Below are 12,844 nucleotides of genomic sequence, written 5' to 3' on the forward strand. Positions count from 1 at the left end.
GTAGAGCTGGTTAGAGAGCCCACCTCACAACCACTATAGGTTCCCGGCCCAACATGAACCAGAGTCTCTTGAACTATTACAAACTTGCTGCTTTCATTAGTTCTTGAGCAGACTCTTCCGTGGATTTGGTATTTTCTGCTTTGCAATCGATTAAGTGGGAATTATGGGGTTGGTTCAGTTCTTTCAATGGTTTCGAACTATAACAACCAAGGGCGTAGGAACCGGGGGGCTGGGGGGCGCCAGCCCCCAGTGAAAAATATGGGGGGGCGGAAGTATCATTCCGCCCCCCCCCCCCGCTCCGCATGTCAGAAAACCCCTTTTTCATTTCCAAATGAGAAAAAATCTCATTTGGAGCACCAAATTGCATTTAAGGCCAGGTGAAAATGCAAAATTCTTTACAAAATGGAGTGGGAGTTGAAGTGTGCTATATTGCACCAAATTGCATCTGAGGCCACCTGGAAATGCAAAAAAATTCCAAAGGGGAGGGGGACCCCCCTCCCCTTAGACCCCTCCCCCAGGCCGGCCATCAGTCTTCAGCCCCCCCACTCAAAAGTATCTTCCTACGCCAATGATAACAACCTAATTGTGCATTACTGACTAAAATCACGCCCGAGTTAATTGGTCATCATATTTGCATTGCAACGATGACAGATGAGTTGCATTGACAGCCTCAGTATTTGAGAAAGTGCACGGTCATGAAAGCTGAGGTAAACTCTCATCATGTCGGATGACGGGGACATCATTTAAGCCTGGCGGTAATGGGAGCAGAAACGTTTTCGACATTTATACCCACCTGCCTCGCATTTCTCTGGACCCTCATCAAAACTAAGAGAAATTTAAAAAAAAGAAGCTTAATTGCAGGTATAATAAACCAGTGTCGATCCAAGATCATTACATAGATAATTTCAAAGAAGCTTTTGCAATTGCTTCCCATGAAACCCTTGGGAAATATTAAAAAAAATATATAACTTGCGGACATTGACCAGCAAGCCAGATGTATTTCAATATGTATTATCTTCTCTCTTTTTTATGACCGTATTTGATTTTATTTCTGAAATAGAAATAGTTGAAGCATATTTGCAGATATTGAATTTAAAGTTAGAAATTATTTACAATACAACAACGTCAATATTGGCATTGATCATATTCCAGTGTTCCAAATTCCTCTGGCTGGCACCGGCCAGCTTGTCATGACTTATGAACGCTCAATATTTACACAAACGGAGCCTATAGAATGGTGCATCACAAAGATATCTCAATAATATGAACTGAAGAGGATTGATGGAGTGGGTTTGGGTTTGGGTAAAACTATGACATGCATAGCTGGAGGGAGACCATGATTGGCCTAGTAAAAAGATGAAGTAAAATCTAAGTCGCATCCGTGATTAAATATATATTATTACTCCGTCCTTTTGCGAGATTTGTGGAATAAAAACTGATCATGTGTTGGAATAGTATGTTCATTACTATTTCTTGAATTTTTTGCACTTCACACATCTAACCCCTCCTGTATAGCCCGGGACCCCGTCCCACCCAACACATCACGACCGATATGTAAACACGCGACATAGCTATATGATCGTAGAAATTGGGCAGACGAATTTCAATGGATTATAGTCAGTCGAATTAGGTTCCAAGGTCGCTTTGCTACATACATGGCATGTGTACACAACATAGTGCATATTATGTAGCAGAACTGAGCCAAACGTACTAAGAGAGCGAACGTGCAATATTTGCGTAAATTCACCGGTATTCTGATTTCTACCTCACATTAACAAATCATGGCTGAAAGTGTTCAGCTTCATATTGCAACCCCTTTGCTTGAGAGCATTCCACTCACCAAGAGAGCTGGCTTTCCGGTGTTTGTGAAGTGCGAGAATGCGCAGCCGTCAGGATCGTTCAAGATCAGAGGCATTGGCCACCGTTGTCGAAAGGTAAACACATTGAAGGGACCATATATTTTAGTGTGGCTGTTTTACAAGGGAGTTGTTATGGAAACTCCCTGGTTTACAATGTTGTTAAAGATTGCTTAGGTCTAATGTAATGACTTACCTAACTGCGTGCAACACGTACCGATAATGTATGACTAGCGACCAGATTAGTTATTGGTTAAAGATTGTTCATGTAAACCATTGTAAAGTCGGGCCGATTAACAATATAGTAAGGCGTAGGTATAGTTGACTTGTTTTTGCAGAGTTGAATGTTACTACATATTATCAATTCATGTACAGGGGCATACTGGCCAACTGGCTCTGAACCGTGACTATTGCATATATATAACTTAGCAACTTGATGCCTGTTCCTAAAATTTTACCCTATTGTACTCGTGCTCAGATTTGCTAGCCCTTTTTGGCACAGTTATATGGCATAGTACACACTGGCGGAGAAACAGGGGGGGTTGGGGGGGTTTTAACCCCCCCACTTTTTGAAGAGGGGGGGTTGGCCCACACAATCAACCCCCCCTAGTTTTTGCCAGTAATGTTCTGTTATAGCCTATGTTATGTGCTCCAAATGGCATAATAAATCAAATTATTAAATTTGAAATTGTTAAAGTCATTTCAACCTTTTACCTGGTAGGCTACATCAACAATTAACGACCGAAAACCGAGTTAGAATTGACCCACACATTATTTCTAGCCCCTTTCCCCCACCTTGCGCATTGGAACTTGTAGCTCATAGCGCTAACTTCACCCCACAACAGACATACACAAAATAACGTTTTGTTGCTGTTGAATAGCTTTGGAACTGTATACACTTGCCAACTTCAACGAGGTGAAGGAAGGTAAAGAAAAAGAAGAAAGAGAAAAGGAGAAAAGGATGGAGTAGAAATACGGCAAGAAAACGGGAAGAGAAAGAGGAACAGTGACAAAATTATTCGAATTTGTAAAGCAAACAGCAGATATCACATCCAACTTTTTCAGTAGTGGGGACATGATATACCGTGTCCCCACCAATTTGTCTTGACCAATAGCTGCATTTCAAGTTCCCCTGTATTGAACTTTGGCGCAGTTTGATCCAGCATTGTGCAAATGAAATGCAGCAGTTCTCATTTTATTGTATTTTATCCACAGTTGTTAAATATAGGACGGAAATCGCATTTGCGGCAGTCTATAATTGTTTTCTGGGAGAGGACGCCAGACCCATCGTATACAAAAGTCTACTTGGATTATTTTTCCCCTGATTTTTTTTTCTGCAGACGCCCATGCATGTATTTCCCCAAACTAAATTTCTAAGCCATGAGATCTAAAACTTAAGGAGGTTTAGGAGCATCATTAGGTCTGGGAAGTGTTATTTCCGGCGATCTGGGAGGTATATTTGCCCCAAAAAATCGTACGCTACGCGCGAACCCATGGTCGCGCTCCGCTTAGATAGTGTCATAGAACAGACACGCGTCCCCACCATTATCCAAGACTGATCTGCGCCCATGCTCAAAACTGTCGATGTGTGTAGTGTTCGGATTCGGAAATATCTGGTATATTTTTATTTCCTTCAACGAAATTTTTTAGTAGCCGTCTGAATTTTCGAAAATTCCCTAACCAACATTCTTCATCATACTTCATCATACTCGTGCAATTTTGACCCGTCTGTTAGGGTTTGAAGGAAGTTTTTCTATATCGGTTGTCCATAGATGATATTTTGTGCAACATTATGGGTATGTTTTGAAGTGAATTTATTCACGAGAATTGTGAATTTTCAAATTCTGAACAGTGGGGCTGACGGATATTGTGGGCCGCGATGAAGAATCACCTACAAAAGCAATGATCCACAGGATATGTGATGAAGTCGAACATGATGTGTGACTGGTGACAATCTTCAAAAAGGTTATAGATGAGAAAAAAAGTATTTGGAAAAAACTTGGTTCTCAGGCAAAAGTGTACATATGGTTGGTCAGTTTCAAGCCCGAGAAGTGCCATTTCCGGTGATCTGGGGGTACCAAAACCAGAAATTTGCTTGTACGCTGCGCGCCAACCTATGGTGGCGCTCCGCTTAGATAGTAATACGCGTCCCCCGGGTTAGAAAATCCTGCATACGCCCCTTGTTAAATGCAGCTTTTCAAGGCCTGGGCAGTGCCATTTACTGCAATTTGGGAGGCAATATTTGCCAAAAATTCTTGTGCACTTCGCGCCAACTTATGGTGGCGCTCCACTTAGATAGTGAGCCAGCAGTTATGACTTTTTATTTCATCAATGGCCTGCAACCCCCCCACTTCTGACAAGAAATCTCCGCCACTGATAGTACATGTATATGTAGTACAAGATTACACAATAGACAAATATGAGGCTCAGGGATTCCCAAGGTAAAGGGACCTTTTTAAACTCTTCTCACTGTTAGTGTTAGGTAACTTACCAACTTTTGTGTTTTGGGTTGTGCTGGCAAACCTATGTACTCTAGAAGGTGTTATTCAGGCAATAGAACAATCGGCATTTAACAAAACATGATAAATTGATATTTTTATAAATATTTTTGCCTGTTGATTATCTTTCTCGGAATTCAGTTTATGCAAAATGTAGATCCTCAACTCTTGGTTCACTAAGTTGCTAATATGATATTTTGCAGGTGAACATAAAGAATTGTTACTTTTCAATGATGTCATATTCTGAGAGCAAGCAATCCAATGAAAATATGCAGAGATATTTTGCAGCTGAGCTATTGCATCGATGTATAGACTGGACAAAAGTAATATTTAAACAATGACAATGCTATAAATAATAACCAACATATATATTAACTGTCAAAAGGTCATGCAACGTTAAGTATAACCCTTGCCACATATTCACCCTCATACCCCTCCTTTTACATTTTACAACTGGCATTTCAGTTTGTGAAGAGATAAGATCCAAGGAACTCAGTTAAAGTCTATTTGGTTTGGAAGCAAATTTTGGCCTGAATCTATGCTTTTAGTAAATCTATGTAAATTAATTTGTGTGCAGGTAGTTAACTTATTACAGATTACTAGGTATGGTGGGAATATGTCAATTTATCACACATCCTAAATTTCAGATATCTAGAGAGAAGAATTGAGTCAGTAGGGACCTACAGTATTTATTGGTTCTGATACTCTTCTTAATTACATATAGTATCATATATGTAAACTGTCTTAAGTAGCCATTATTACTTCAAAAATCCATAACCACAATATTTACAAAAAATCTGATGTTTTTACATTTTCTTCCTTCCAGGCTGTTTTATCTGGCTGCAAGCACATTATTTCATCTTCAGGTAGATAATGATATTTATATTTTTAAGTTTTTAATGTCATATATATATATATATATGCATATGTTCATTTAATAGCAATTCATTAATCCTTACTGTACACATTGGGAGATTAAATTTAAGAGATTTGGTCATAGATCAAAGCAGTTTCTGTGTGTGCCTAATTCACAGTAAAATCATTAAACAAAATCAGCTTCTTTAAGCTGGACTTAGTATGCTTAACCTCCAATTTTGTAGAATTTAGCAAACCGACCAAGCATTTACAATTGATCAAATCATGACACTCTCTAAAGTTCTTAATGCAGTAGGTGGTTACTGTAGTTAACGAATGATTTCTTTTCCAAAATGAAATATTTTGTCACTCAAACCCGTACTGTCCACATTGATAATAATTACCAGGTCCAACACAAAGCAAATCGTAGGGAAAGTTTTCTGCCTTTTTCTGAATAAAAAAAATTAATTTTGCAAAATTATATTTACTTATCTTACCTGTAAGGTGCTCCTTTTTGAACACTTCCCACAGGTGGAAATGCAGGGTACGCCGCGGCATATGCTGCCAAGCAACTAGGTGTGAAAGCGACGATCGTAGTACCAGAAACGACAGCACAGAATGTCCGAAACAGGATGTCAGATGCCGGAGCTCAAGTCATCGTCCATGGCAAAGTAAGAGCAAACACTGCCGCAGGGTCGTGTTCACTCTCGTAGACACTGGTGAATATAGTACATGAGGTGGAGGGGAGGGGGGGAGGACACCAGTGGTATAAATTAGTTTTTTCTTTCTGATTTCTTCCAGTCTATTTATTTAATTCTTCTTCGAATGTTAGGAGGTTGAATTTTAGAATGACAATGGTATGCATCAGGAAAATGGCATCTGTAGTGGTATAGATTGATTGGGCCAATAGATGACCCCATTGGTCTCTCTACTGCCTTTGCTGCCCTCCAACCCCTAGATAGTTCAGTTATGTAGTTACCACTAGTTACCATTATATCAATGTTTTTGGTCTCATTTTTCCTAACAGGTCTGGGATGAAGCGAATGATAGAGCTCAAGATATGATAGCTAAGGATAAAGAAGCCATCGGTATTCATCCGTTCGATCATCCCGATGTATGGTCAGTTAATGCTTGTTAATGCCCATCTATACAGAATGCATCTGCTAGGGAGGAAAAAATGCTAATCACTAATTGGTCACATTCAATCACCCTTATAGTGTGTTTTTTTTTTATGGTAGTCCATGGAAAAGTGTTTGTCCTCACTGGAGCCAGATTTGTGACTTTTGACTCCACGCAACATTAGTTATAAAGAAGTGCTTTTTAAAATTATTTGAACTTTCCAGTTACGATTTGGGAGCAACATAGAAATTACCTGCTCATTTACATAACATCACATGACTTGCTTTGTTTTCATTCAAGTGTTGATCGCCCAAAATATCTATGAAAATTGTTCATTTACAATTGCTGCATTGCAAAATAGTGAAAAGATGTAGTTATGTGAATTGAATATATATTTTAAATATGTTGTCTTTATGTTTTCCGCTCAGGGCTGGCCATGCAACTCTTGTTGAAGAGCTAGCGAATGAACTCCCGCAAAAACCTGATTTGATCATCACCTCCGTAGGAGGGGGAGGTCTGCTCTGTGGAATTGCAGAGGGTCTCGACAGGGTCGGGTGGCAAGATGTTCCCGTCCTCGCCATGGAGACAGTCGGTGCTGACTGTTTCAATAAATCTGTGGAGGCAGGAAAATCAGTTACTTTACCAGCTATAACCAGGTAACGAAATTCACAAGAAAATGCAACAAAAGAATCTTGTATATTGAGTGCACATTAAAGCATTTCCCCTACATTTTGGTAGAATGCTCTCTCAGGCTCAGACCTAATGACTTTCAGCCAAATTCAGCTCCCATGATTATAAAATCATAATTTATCCTACGTTGACCATAGATTTGGTAATGCTTGTTCTAGTTGGTTCCTGTCCAATGCTAATGTAATGCTTTTGAACAAAGATAAAGAGTTGCTACATAGATAATATTTGAGTTTTTGCAAAATCAGTCTGAAGACATTTGTGTGTACTGATTTCTCTTTTTTCCGTTTTGGTTGGTGTGGGGGGGGGGGAGGGGAAGCTGGGGTTCAAAAGAGGATTTTTAACTAAGATGAAGGGTAAGACTGATCTTCATCTGTGAATCTTAGAAAAAATCTTAAACTTGTCAAATTTTGTACTGAATTTTGCCGTTCTGTCTAGTACAATATTAATAGATCAATATATTCTATTGTCTGTTGTCTGAAGGTTACCAAAAGATTACAGGGAAAAACAAAACTAAATTCCATAAATCACTGCTCTGGTTAGGGGCAACTGTACTCTTTTACATATACTTTGTACAATGTCAGTCATGGTATGTCACAGCCAGCAAAGTTGTAATTTGTCGCATGACTCAATTGTTTTTATTAAAAAATCATTTTAGTTGATTTATTGAGTGCCATGAGAGTCAGTCCTTTATGGTTTGCATGAGAAATTAAATATTAACGTTACTCTTTATCTTAAGTCAAACAGTAATATATTTTTTCCCCTGCTAAAAACCTTTTCAGCGTTGCAAAATGTCTGGGTGCGTTAACTCCCGCTGCAAAGTGCATGGAATGCATTAAAGATCATAAAATCTATTCTGAGGTGATACCAGACAAAGAGGCTATCAGGGCCTGTTTGATGCTTCTTGGTAAGTTCATCTTATCTTCAATCATCTCAATAATGTACGTCCTCCCGATAAAACATGAAACAAAACTACGGATTGCAGCATGGTTGCAGATTTGGTTGATATATGTACACTTATATATACATTGCTCATTGCCGATGGTTTGTAATAATTCTCTTAGGCTATTCTTACCTTCACCATTCATGGTCTTCCTTGTCTGACTATCTTTTCTATATTTCCCTCTCTACTCGCCCCCCCAAACCTCCTTCCGTCCCTCACAATACAGTTATAAGGCAGTGCTCCTGGTCTTGATATGTCTGCAGCCTTTGATACCATCTCACACTCCATTTCTAATAAGAAGGCTGAAGTGTCGATTTGGTATCACTGGCACTGCTATTAGTGTACTTGGTTTAGATCCTATCTTCAAGACGGTTGTATGCGAGTTTCCAATAATGATGTTTTGTCTGAGCAACATATCATAAATTATTCTGTGCCAAAAGGTTCCAACACCCATCCCTGGTGATATCATCAGGCAGTATAATGTTCAATTCAACTTTTTTGTGACTTTGATCCCAAAGTTGCTGGTGACTGTGAACGTGCCCTTTGCAAACTTTCTGGCTGTATTTCTGAGATAAACAATGTAGCTATCACATATGGCTAAATGAATGAAATGTGAATTATTTTGGGAGGGGGAAAGACTATATCCAAGTCTCACTCCCCCTCCCCCTCCCCACCCATCAACCCCCCCCCCCTCCCCACTTTCACTCCCTCATCATCTTGCTTCCCAAGTCTCCTAACTCCTAATATCAATAAACATATTAACCAGATGAGAACATGTCTAGACATATCCATTGATGTTAACATACATTGAACATGACAACAATCACCTTGTGCTGTTTTATCTCCATGATAGATGACCACTGTATATTGGTCGAGCCAGCTTGTGGTGCTGCCCTCGCTGGTATCTATGCGCGGGTTATCCACCGTCTCCAGGAAGAGAAGAAGCTCCAATCGGATCTCAAGTGTGTGGTGGCCATCGTCTGTGGAGGATACAGTATTAGTCTGGAGGAACTATTAAAATTCAAGAAAGATTTCAACCTTTGACGCAGAGGAATCTTCGACCAAAAAAAATAGAAATTGAAATTTGGTGAACATCGGGACATGACAGAGTAATAATAAGATTGTGATATTTTATTTTTTATATGGATCATTAGTTTTTGAGCAATTTAAACATCTGGAACTTTATTTGAAGCTTGGATATCTTATTTATTTAGTCAGTCTATTTATAAATACTATTGAAAGTCAATTGAAAATCATAAGACTATGATAATATTAAATGACAACTTTTCAATGCAGACAAATTTGTCAAGGACATACTTTTGCTGGAACCCTCCCTTGAGTGATATTGTATTGTTATATTATAAATTAAAGCTATAAAAGATAGTTTATGATATTCATAATAGAATTTATAATCAATAAAATAATATCAACAAGTAGTCCAGGCTTAAGGCGCCGATATAATCATGAAATTTGTACTGAAGTAGCATTCCACACAGTTTAAAACATTATTATTGGGAAGATAATTTGAAAACCCAAGTAGAGGTAGAAATATGATCGTCACTCAATCGTTTTCTGTTTTGCAGTGTTATGACATATTGACTTAGGCGTCATCCTGCAGTAGAGGAATTGTGCAAAGTAATAACAGCAAGTTAAGCTTGAAGTAATCTATTGATCACATTTTAACATTGAAATATCTCTGAGATGGTGAAAGTCATTGTGTGTGTGTAGATGTGTGTGATTGTACGTTTGTTTGTATGTGACACCCTTTTCTTGTAAATACAATAACATAAAATGCACATGATCGATTCCAAATGGTAAGTCGTATTTTGATCCTTCTTAACATGTACAAGATCTTGTTGTTTTTCATTTGAGGTCAAAGGTCATCTGAGGTCACCAGAGGTCATTAAACCTTGTTAACATGATTCCTGCCTTACAAAGCTTAGATGACCTTCATACATATTACGTAGGTCTACCTTGGTGTGTAAAAGAAATTCATAGTTATGCCTTGAGGTCAAAGGTCATTTGAATGTCAGTTGAGGTCTAAAACCTTGCAAATATCATAACTCCAAAAGTAAAGTATGAATGAGCTACCTATGTAGTATGTGTCTGGTATTTGTTTGTAGAACTATTGTTATTGTGGAGGTCAAAGGTCATTTTTGGTCAACAGGTATGAAAATGGGAAACCTCTTAAATATGAAAACTGCTCAAATGAAACTTGGAAGAATATCACACTTGGTTCATAGATCCACTTTAGTGAGTAAATGAATACCACAGTTGCTTGTGGACGTTAAAGGTCATTTGATGTCAATCAAGTTCAAAGTCTACAAAATATGTAAGCATGAATTCTCCAAGAGTAAAGCTTGGATGAACTTCACATGTGACATGTGTTTTCACCCTAGTGAGTACAATAGTCTTATCACCTTTGTAGAAGTCAAAGGTCAGTTGAGGTACGTCAACAGAAGTCAAAGTACAAAAATCTTGTAAACAATAACTCCAAAATTAAAGAATGGATGCATTTGATTGGTTGGTCCTTATACAAGTGTCAGAACCATACAGATCATCTGAAGTCAATAATTGTTAGAAAACTTGAAAATCTGTAGTGTTACAAAAAAAATTATGTATGAAATATGATAAAGGAATCACATATAGGCCTACTATTGGCTTTCTTCTTAATTATGCAGCTGTGACTGAATTATCAAATAAAATTTGAATTCATAAGCCTTGAATATTTATCCAATTATTTACAGATTGCCCTTCTATATGTGCTGTGCACTGCCTGTAAAAGTAACACTACATTACCCATGCGATAGTGCGATTAGTGTGCTTACCAATATCTCTACTATAACCCCCCCCCTCTCACGCCCCCCTTCTACCTTGACCTCCGCTATCAACACTGCTGCTCAAAGTAAATTTGTGTATCTCTACTTCGACAGGAGGAAAGCTTATCGGACAAAAATTTCACCCCAGCATCTTACTAATCACAAACTTACTGGAAAGGCAGAGGGGAGGAGAGGTTGATGAAGGTGAACCCACCCCATTAAACTTCAAAGCAGTGCAGGCAGAGGATAAACTTGTTTCGAGATACAAAAAATGGTGAGGGGGGGGGGGATCCCATTTTCCAAACTCCCAAACCAGAGACAATATCTCCAAAGAATAGATAGTGTTTATCACCACTGTAGAGCATCCATTTGGGAAAAGACCAAGCGAATATAGTTCCTGGTTCGTTTTGTGCGGGAATTCTAATGCTAGTTTGATCACTCTAACCGCAACTGGATCACGCTGTTTAATAGGCCAACGAATCAAACCTATAAACTGTCATCAGTATTTCATTGAAATTTCAGCTTATTAAGTCTTTAAAAGTACTTCCTATGTATTCTGACCCTTTAAACCCCGGTATTCAAATTTATAAGCTTGGTAACCCAATTTTCAACTTCATCTTCTTTGGCGACCCTCCAGTGATGGATATTGTGGCCTGGATCGAGAAGGGGTATCCTCTCCCATTAGAGAAATGTTCATATGATTAAAGGGTGCTTAGATGAAAATAGTTTGTAACTTTTGAATTTCATTCATGTTCAGGATTTTTCGACAAATATCGGCAATTTCCTTAATATTCCGGGGTTTTTTGGCGACTCTCAGAAAGTTTTTTTTTCGCGACCCTCAAAAATGACTTAAACCATAGCCTACTCGGAAGTTGAGACGTGTCTAATTAGACAATTATCTCGCTGATGTATAAGTCACGGAGAGCAGTGGCGTCGCCAAGGGGTGGCCTAAAGGGGGTGGGGGCACGTGCCCTCCCAAAAAATCGTGCCCCCCCCCCCCGGATGCAATTTGGAGTGTTACAAAAATACTCAAAACAAAAACCCTTTTAAAAAAGGACGAAAAGTGTTATGTTCATCAATAAAACTTCTTTCCACCGACCATCACGATAACCATGTTGTTTTCTCACTAACAAGATCACAGAGACCCCGACGTGAACCGCTAGTGCTTAAGCTTCACAACTACCCTGCATAAATTTAAATTTCATATTTTCAACACTCTTATTTAAAAACATCATCAAAGCAAAAGGGTTCATTTCCATGTTTTGTATAACTATTTTATCCGCCCCAATTAAAAACATAAATATCGTACAGACTAAGCCCAAAAATTCTTGAACATTAAGTTACTTCAAGTTGCAAAATATAGCACCATATTGCATCCTGGGACATTTAATTAATCAAAACTTTCTCAAAGGGGATACCCCTCCCCCAGGACAGCATTCACAAATAACTTGCATTGTGCTCCCCTAATTAAGTGCAGTGCCCCCCCCCCACTCCCCCAGATTGAATTGTCTGGCGACGTCACTGATGGAGAGAGTTGTAAATTGTTGCTTAAGTTCGAGTTTGAAAGACGTATACTTGACATATTTTATGATCTTTAGACTCGAAGATATAATCATTGCCACCATATATCCGACATTTTATGGTTAAAGTATTGTTTACGGTCTCAAAAGAAGAACATGCAAAGCTAGTACACTATTGCAATGGTAAAAATACTTGTTCAATTTGAGACAATAACCTCGGGTGTTACACCACCATTGACGGAACTTGATTTAAAAAATATCAACTGAAAAGATGTGAAAGCCATGTATAGTCTCAAATTTTGAAGTAAATCACCCGGCCAACGTATTACGTTATATATTTAACATGATTATCTCTATCAACACAAACTCAGGTCCTTTCAGTAGTTAAACCCTGAGGAACTGAGGAAAATTTGCCGTCCAATTGGCAAACTGTTCATAATCGAGGGCGTAGTTTGGAAACTTACAACTTCATTTTGGACATTTATGGCAGTCAGCATAAAACTTCCTTGTAGAAATGGTCAGTCAAATAATAAAAGTTTATTTAAAT

At 38.6% G+C, this 12,844-nt stretch overlaps 1 protein-coding gene across 2 annotated transcripts; it reads left to right on the plus strand.

Annotated features, from left to right (window-relative positions):
- The first annotated feature begins 1,652 nt into the window (after positions 1-1,652).
- On the plus strand, positions 1,653-10,639 carry LOC139981203 (serine dehydratase-like). 2 transcript variants are annotated; one of them, XM_071993409.1, is made up of 7 exons: positions 1,653-1,934; positions 5,181-5,220; positions 5,741-5,880; positions 6,237-6,328; positions 6,757-6,984; positions 7,798-7,922; positions 8,812-10,637. In XM_071993409.1, exons 1-7 carry the CDS (start codon positions 1,782-1,784, stop codon positions 9,000-9,002), a joined length of 969 nt encoding a protein of 322 aa, XP_071849510.1. In that variant the 5' UTR covers positions 1,653-1,781; the 3' UTR covers positions 9,003-10,637. The 2 variants fall into 2 exon arrangements, with proteins under 2 accessions (XP_071849510.1, XP_071849511.1); XM_071993410.1 differs by lacking the exon at positions 1,653-1,934 and adding an exon at positions 1,980-2,160 and having other exon boundaries at positions 8,812-10,639.
- The last annotated feature ends 2,205 nt before the right edge of the window (positions 10,640-12,844 follow it).

The sequence above is a fragment of the Apostichopus japonicus genome, chromosome 15 (genome assembly GCF_037975245.1).
Source record: "Apostichopus japonicus isolate 1M-3 chromosome 15, ASM3797524v1, whole genome shotgun sequence".
NCBI lineage: Eukaryota > Metazoa > Echinodermata > Holothuroidea > Aspidochirotida > Stichopodidae > Apostichopus > Apostichopus japonicus.

What these genes read in the sequence shown, in the direction of transcription:
- LOC139981203 (XM_071993409.1), top strand. Translation starts at nt 1,782, where the DNA reads ATGGCTGAAAGTGTTCAGCTTCATATTGCAACCCCTTTGCTTGAGAGC. An exon ending in AAGTCATCGTCCATGGCAAA is followed by an intron (nt 5,881 to 6,236) that starts GTAAGAGCAAAC and finishes TTTTCCTAACAG; the next exon opens with GTCTGGGATGAAGCGAATGA. An exon ending in ACTTTACCAGCTATAACCAG is followed by an intron (nt 6,985 to 7,797) that starts GTAACGAAATTC and finishes AAACCTTTTCAG; the next exon opens with CGTTGCAAAATGTCTGGGTG.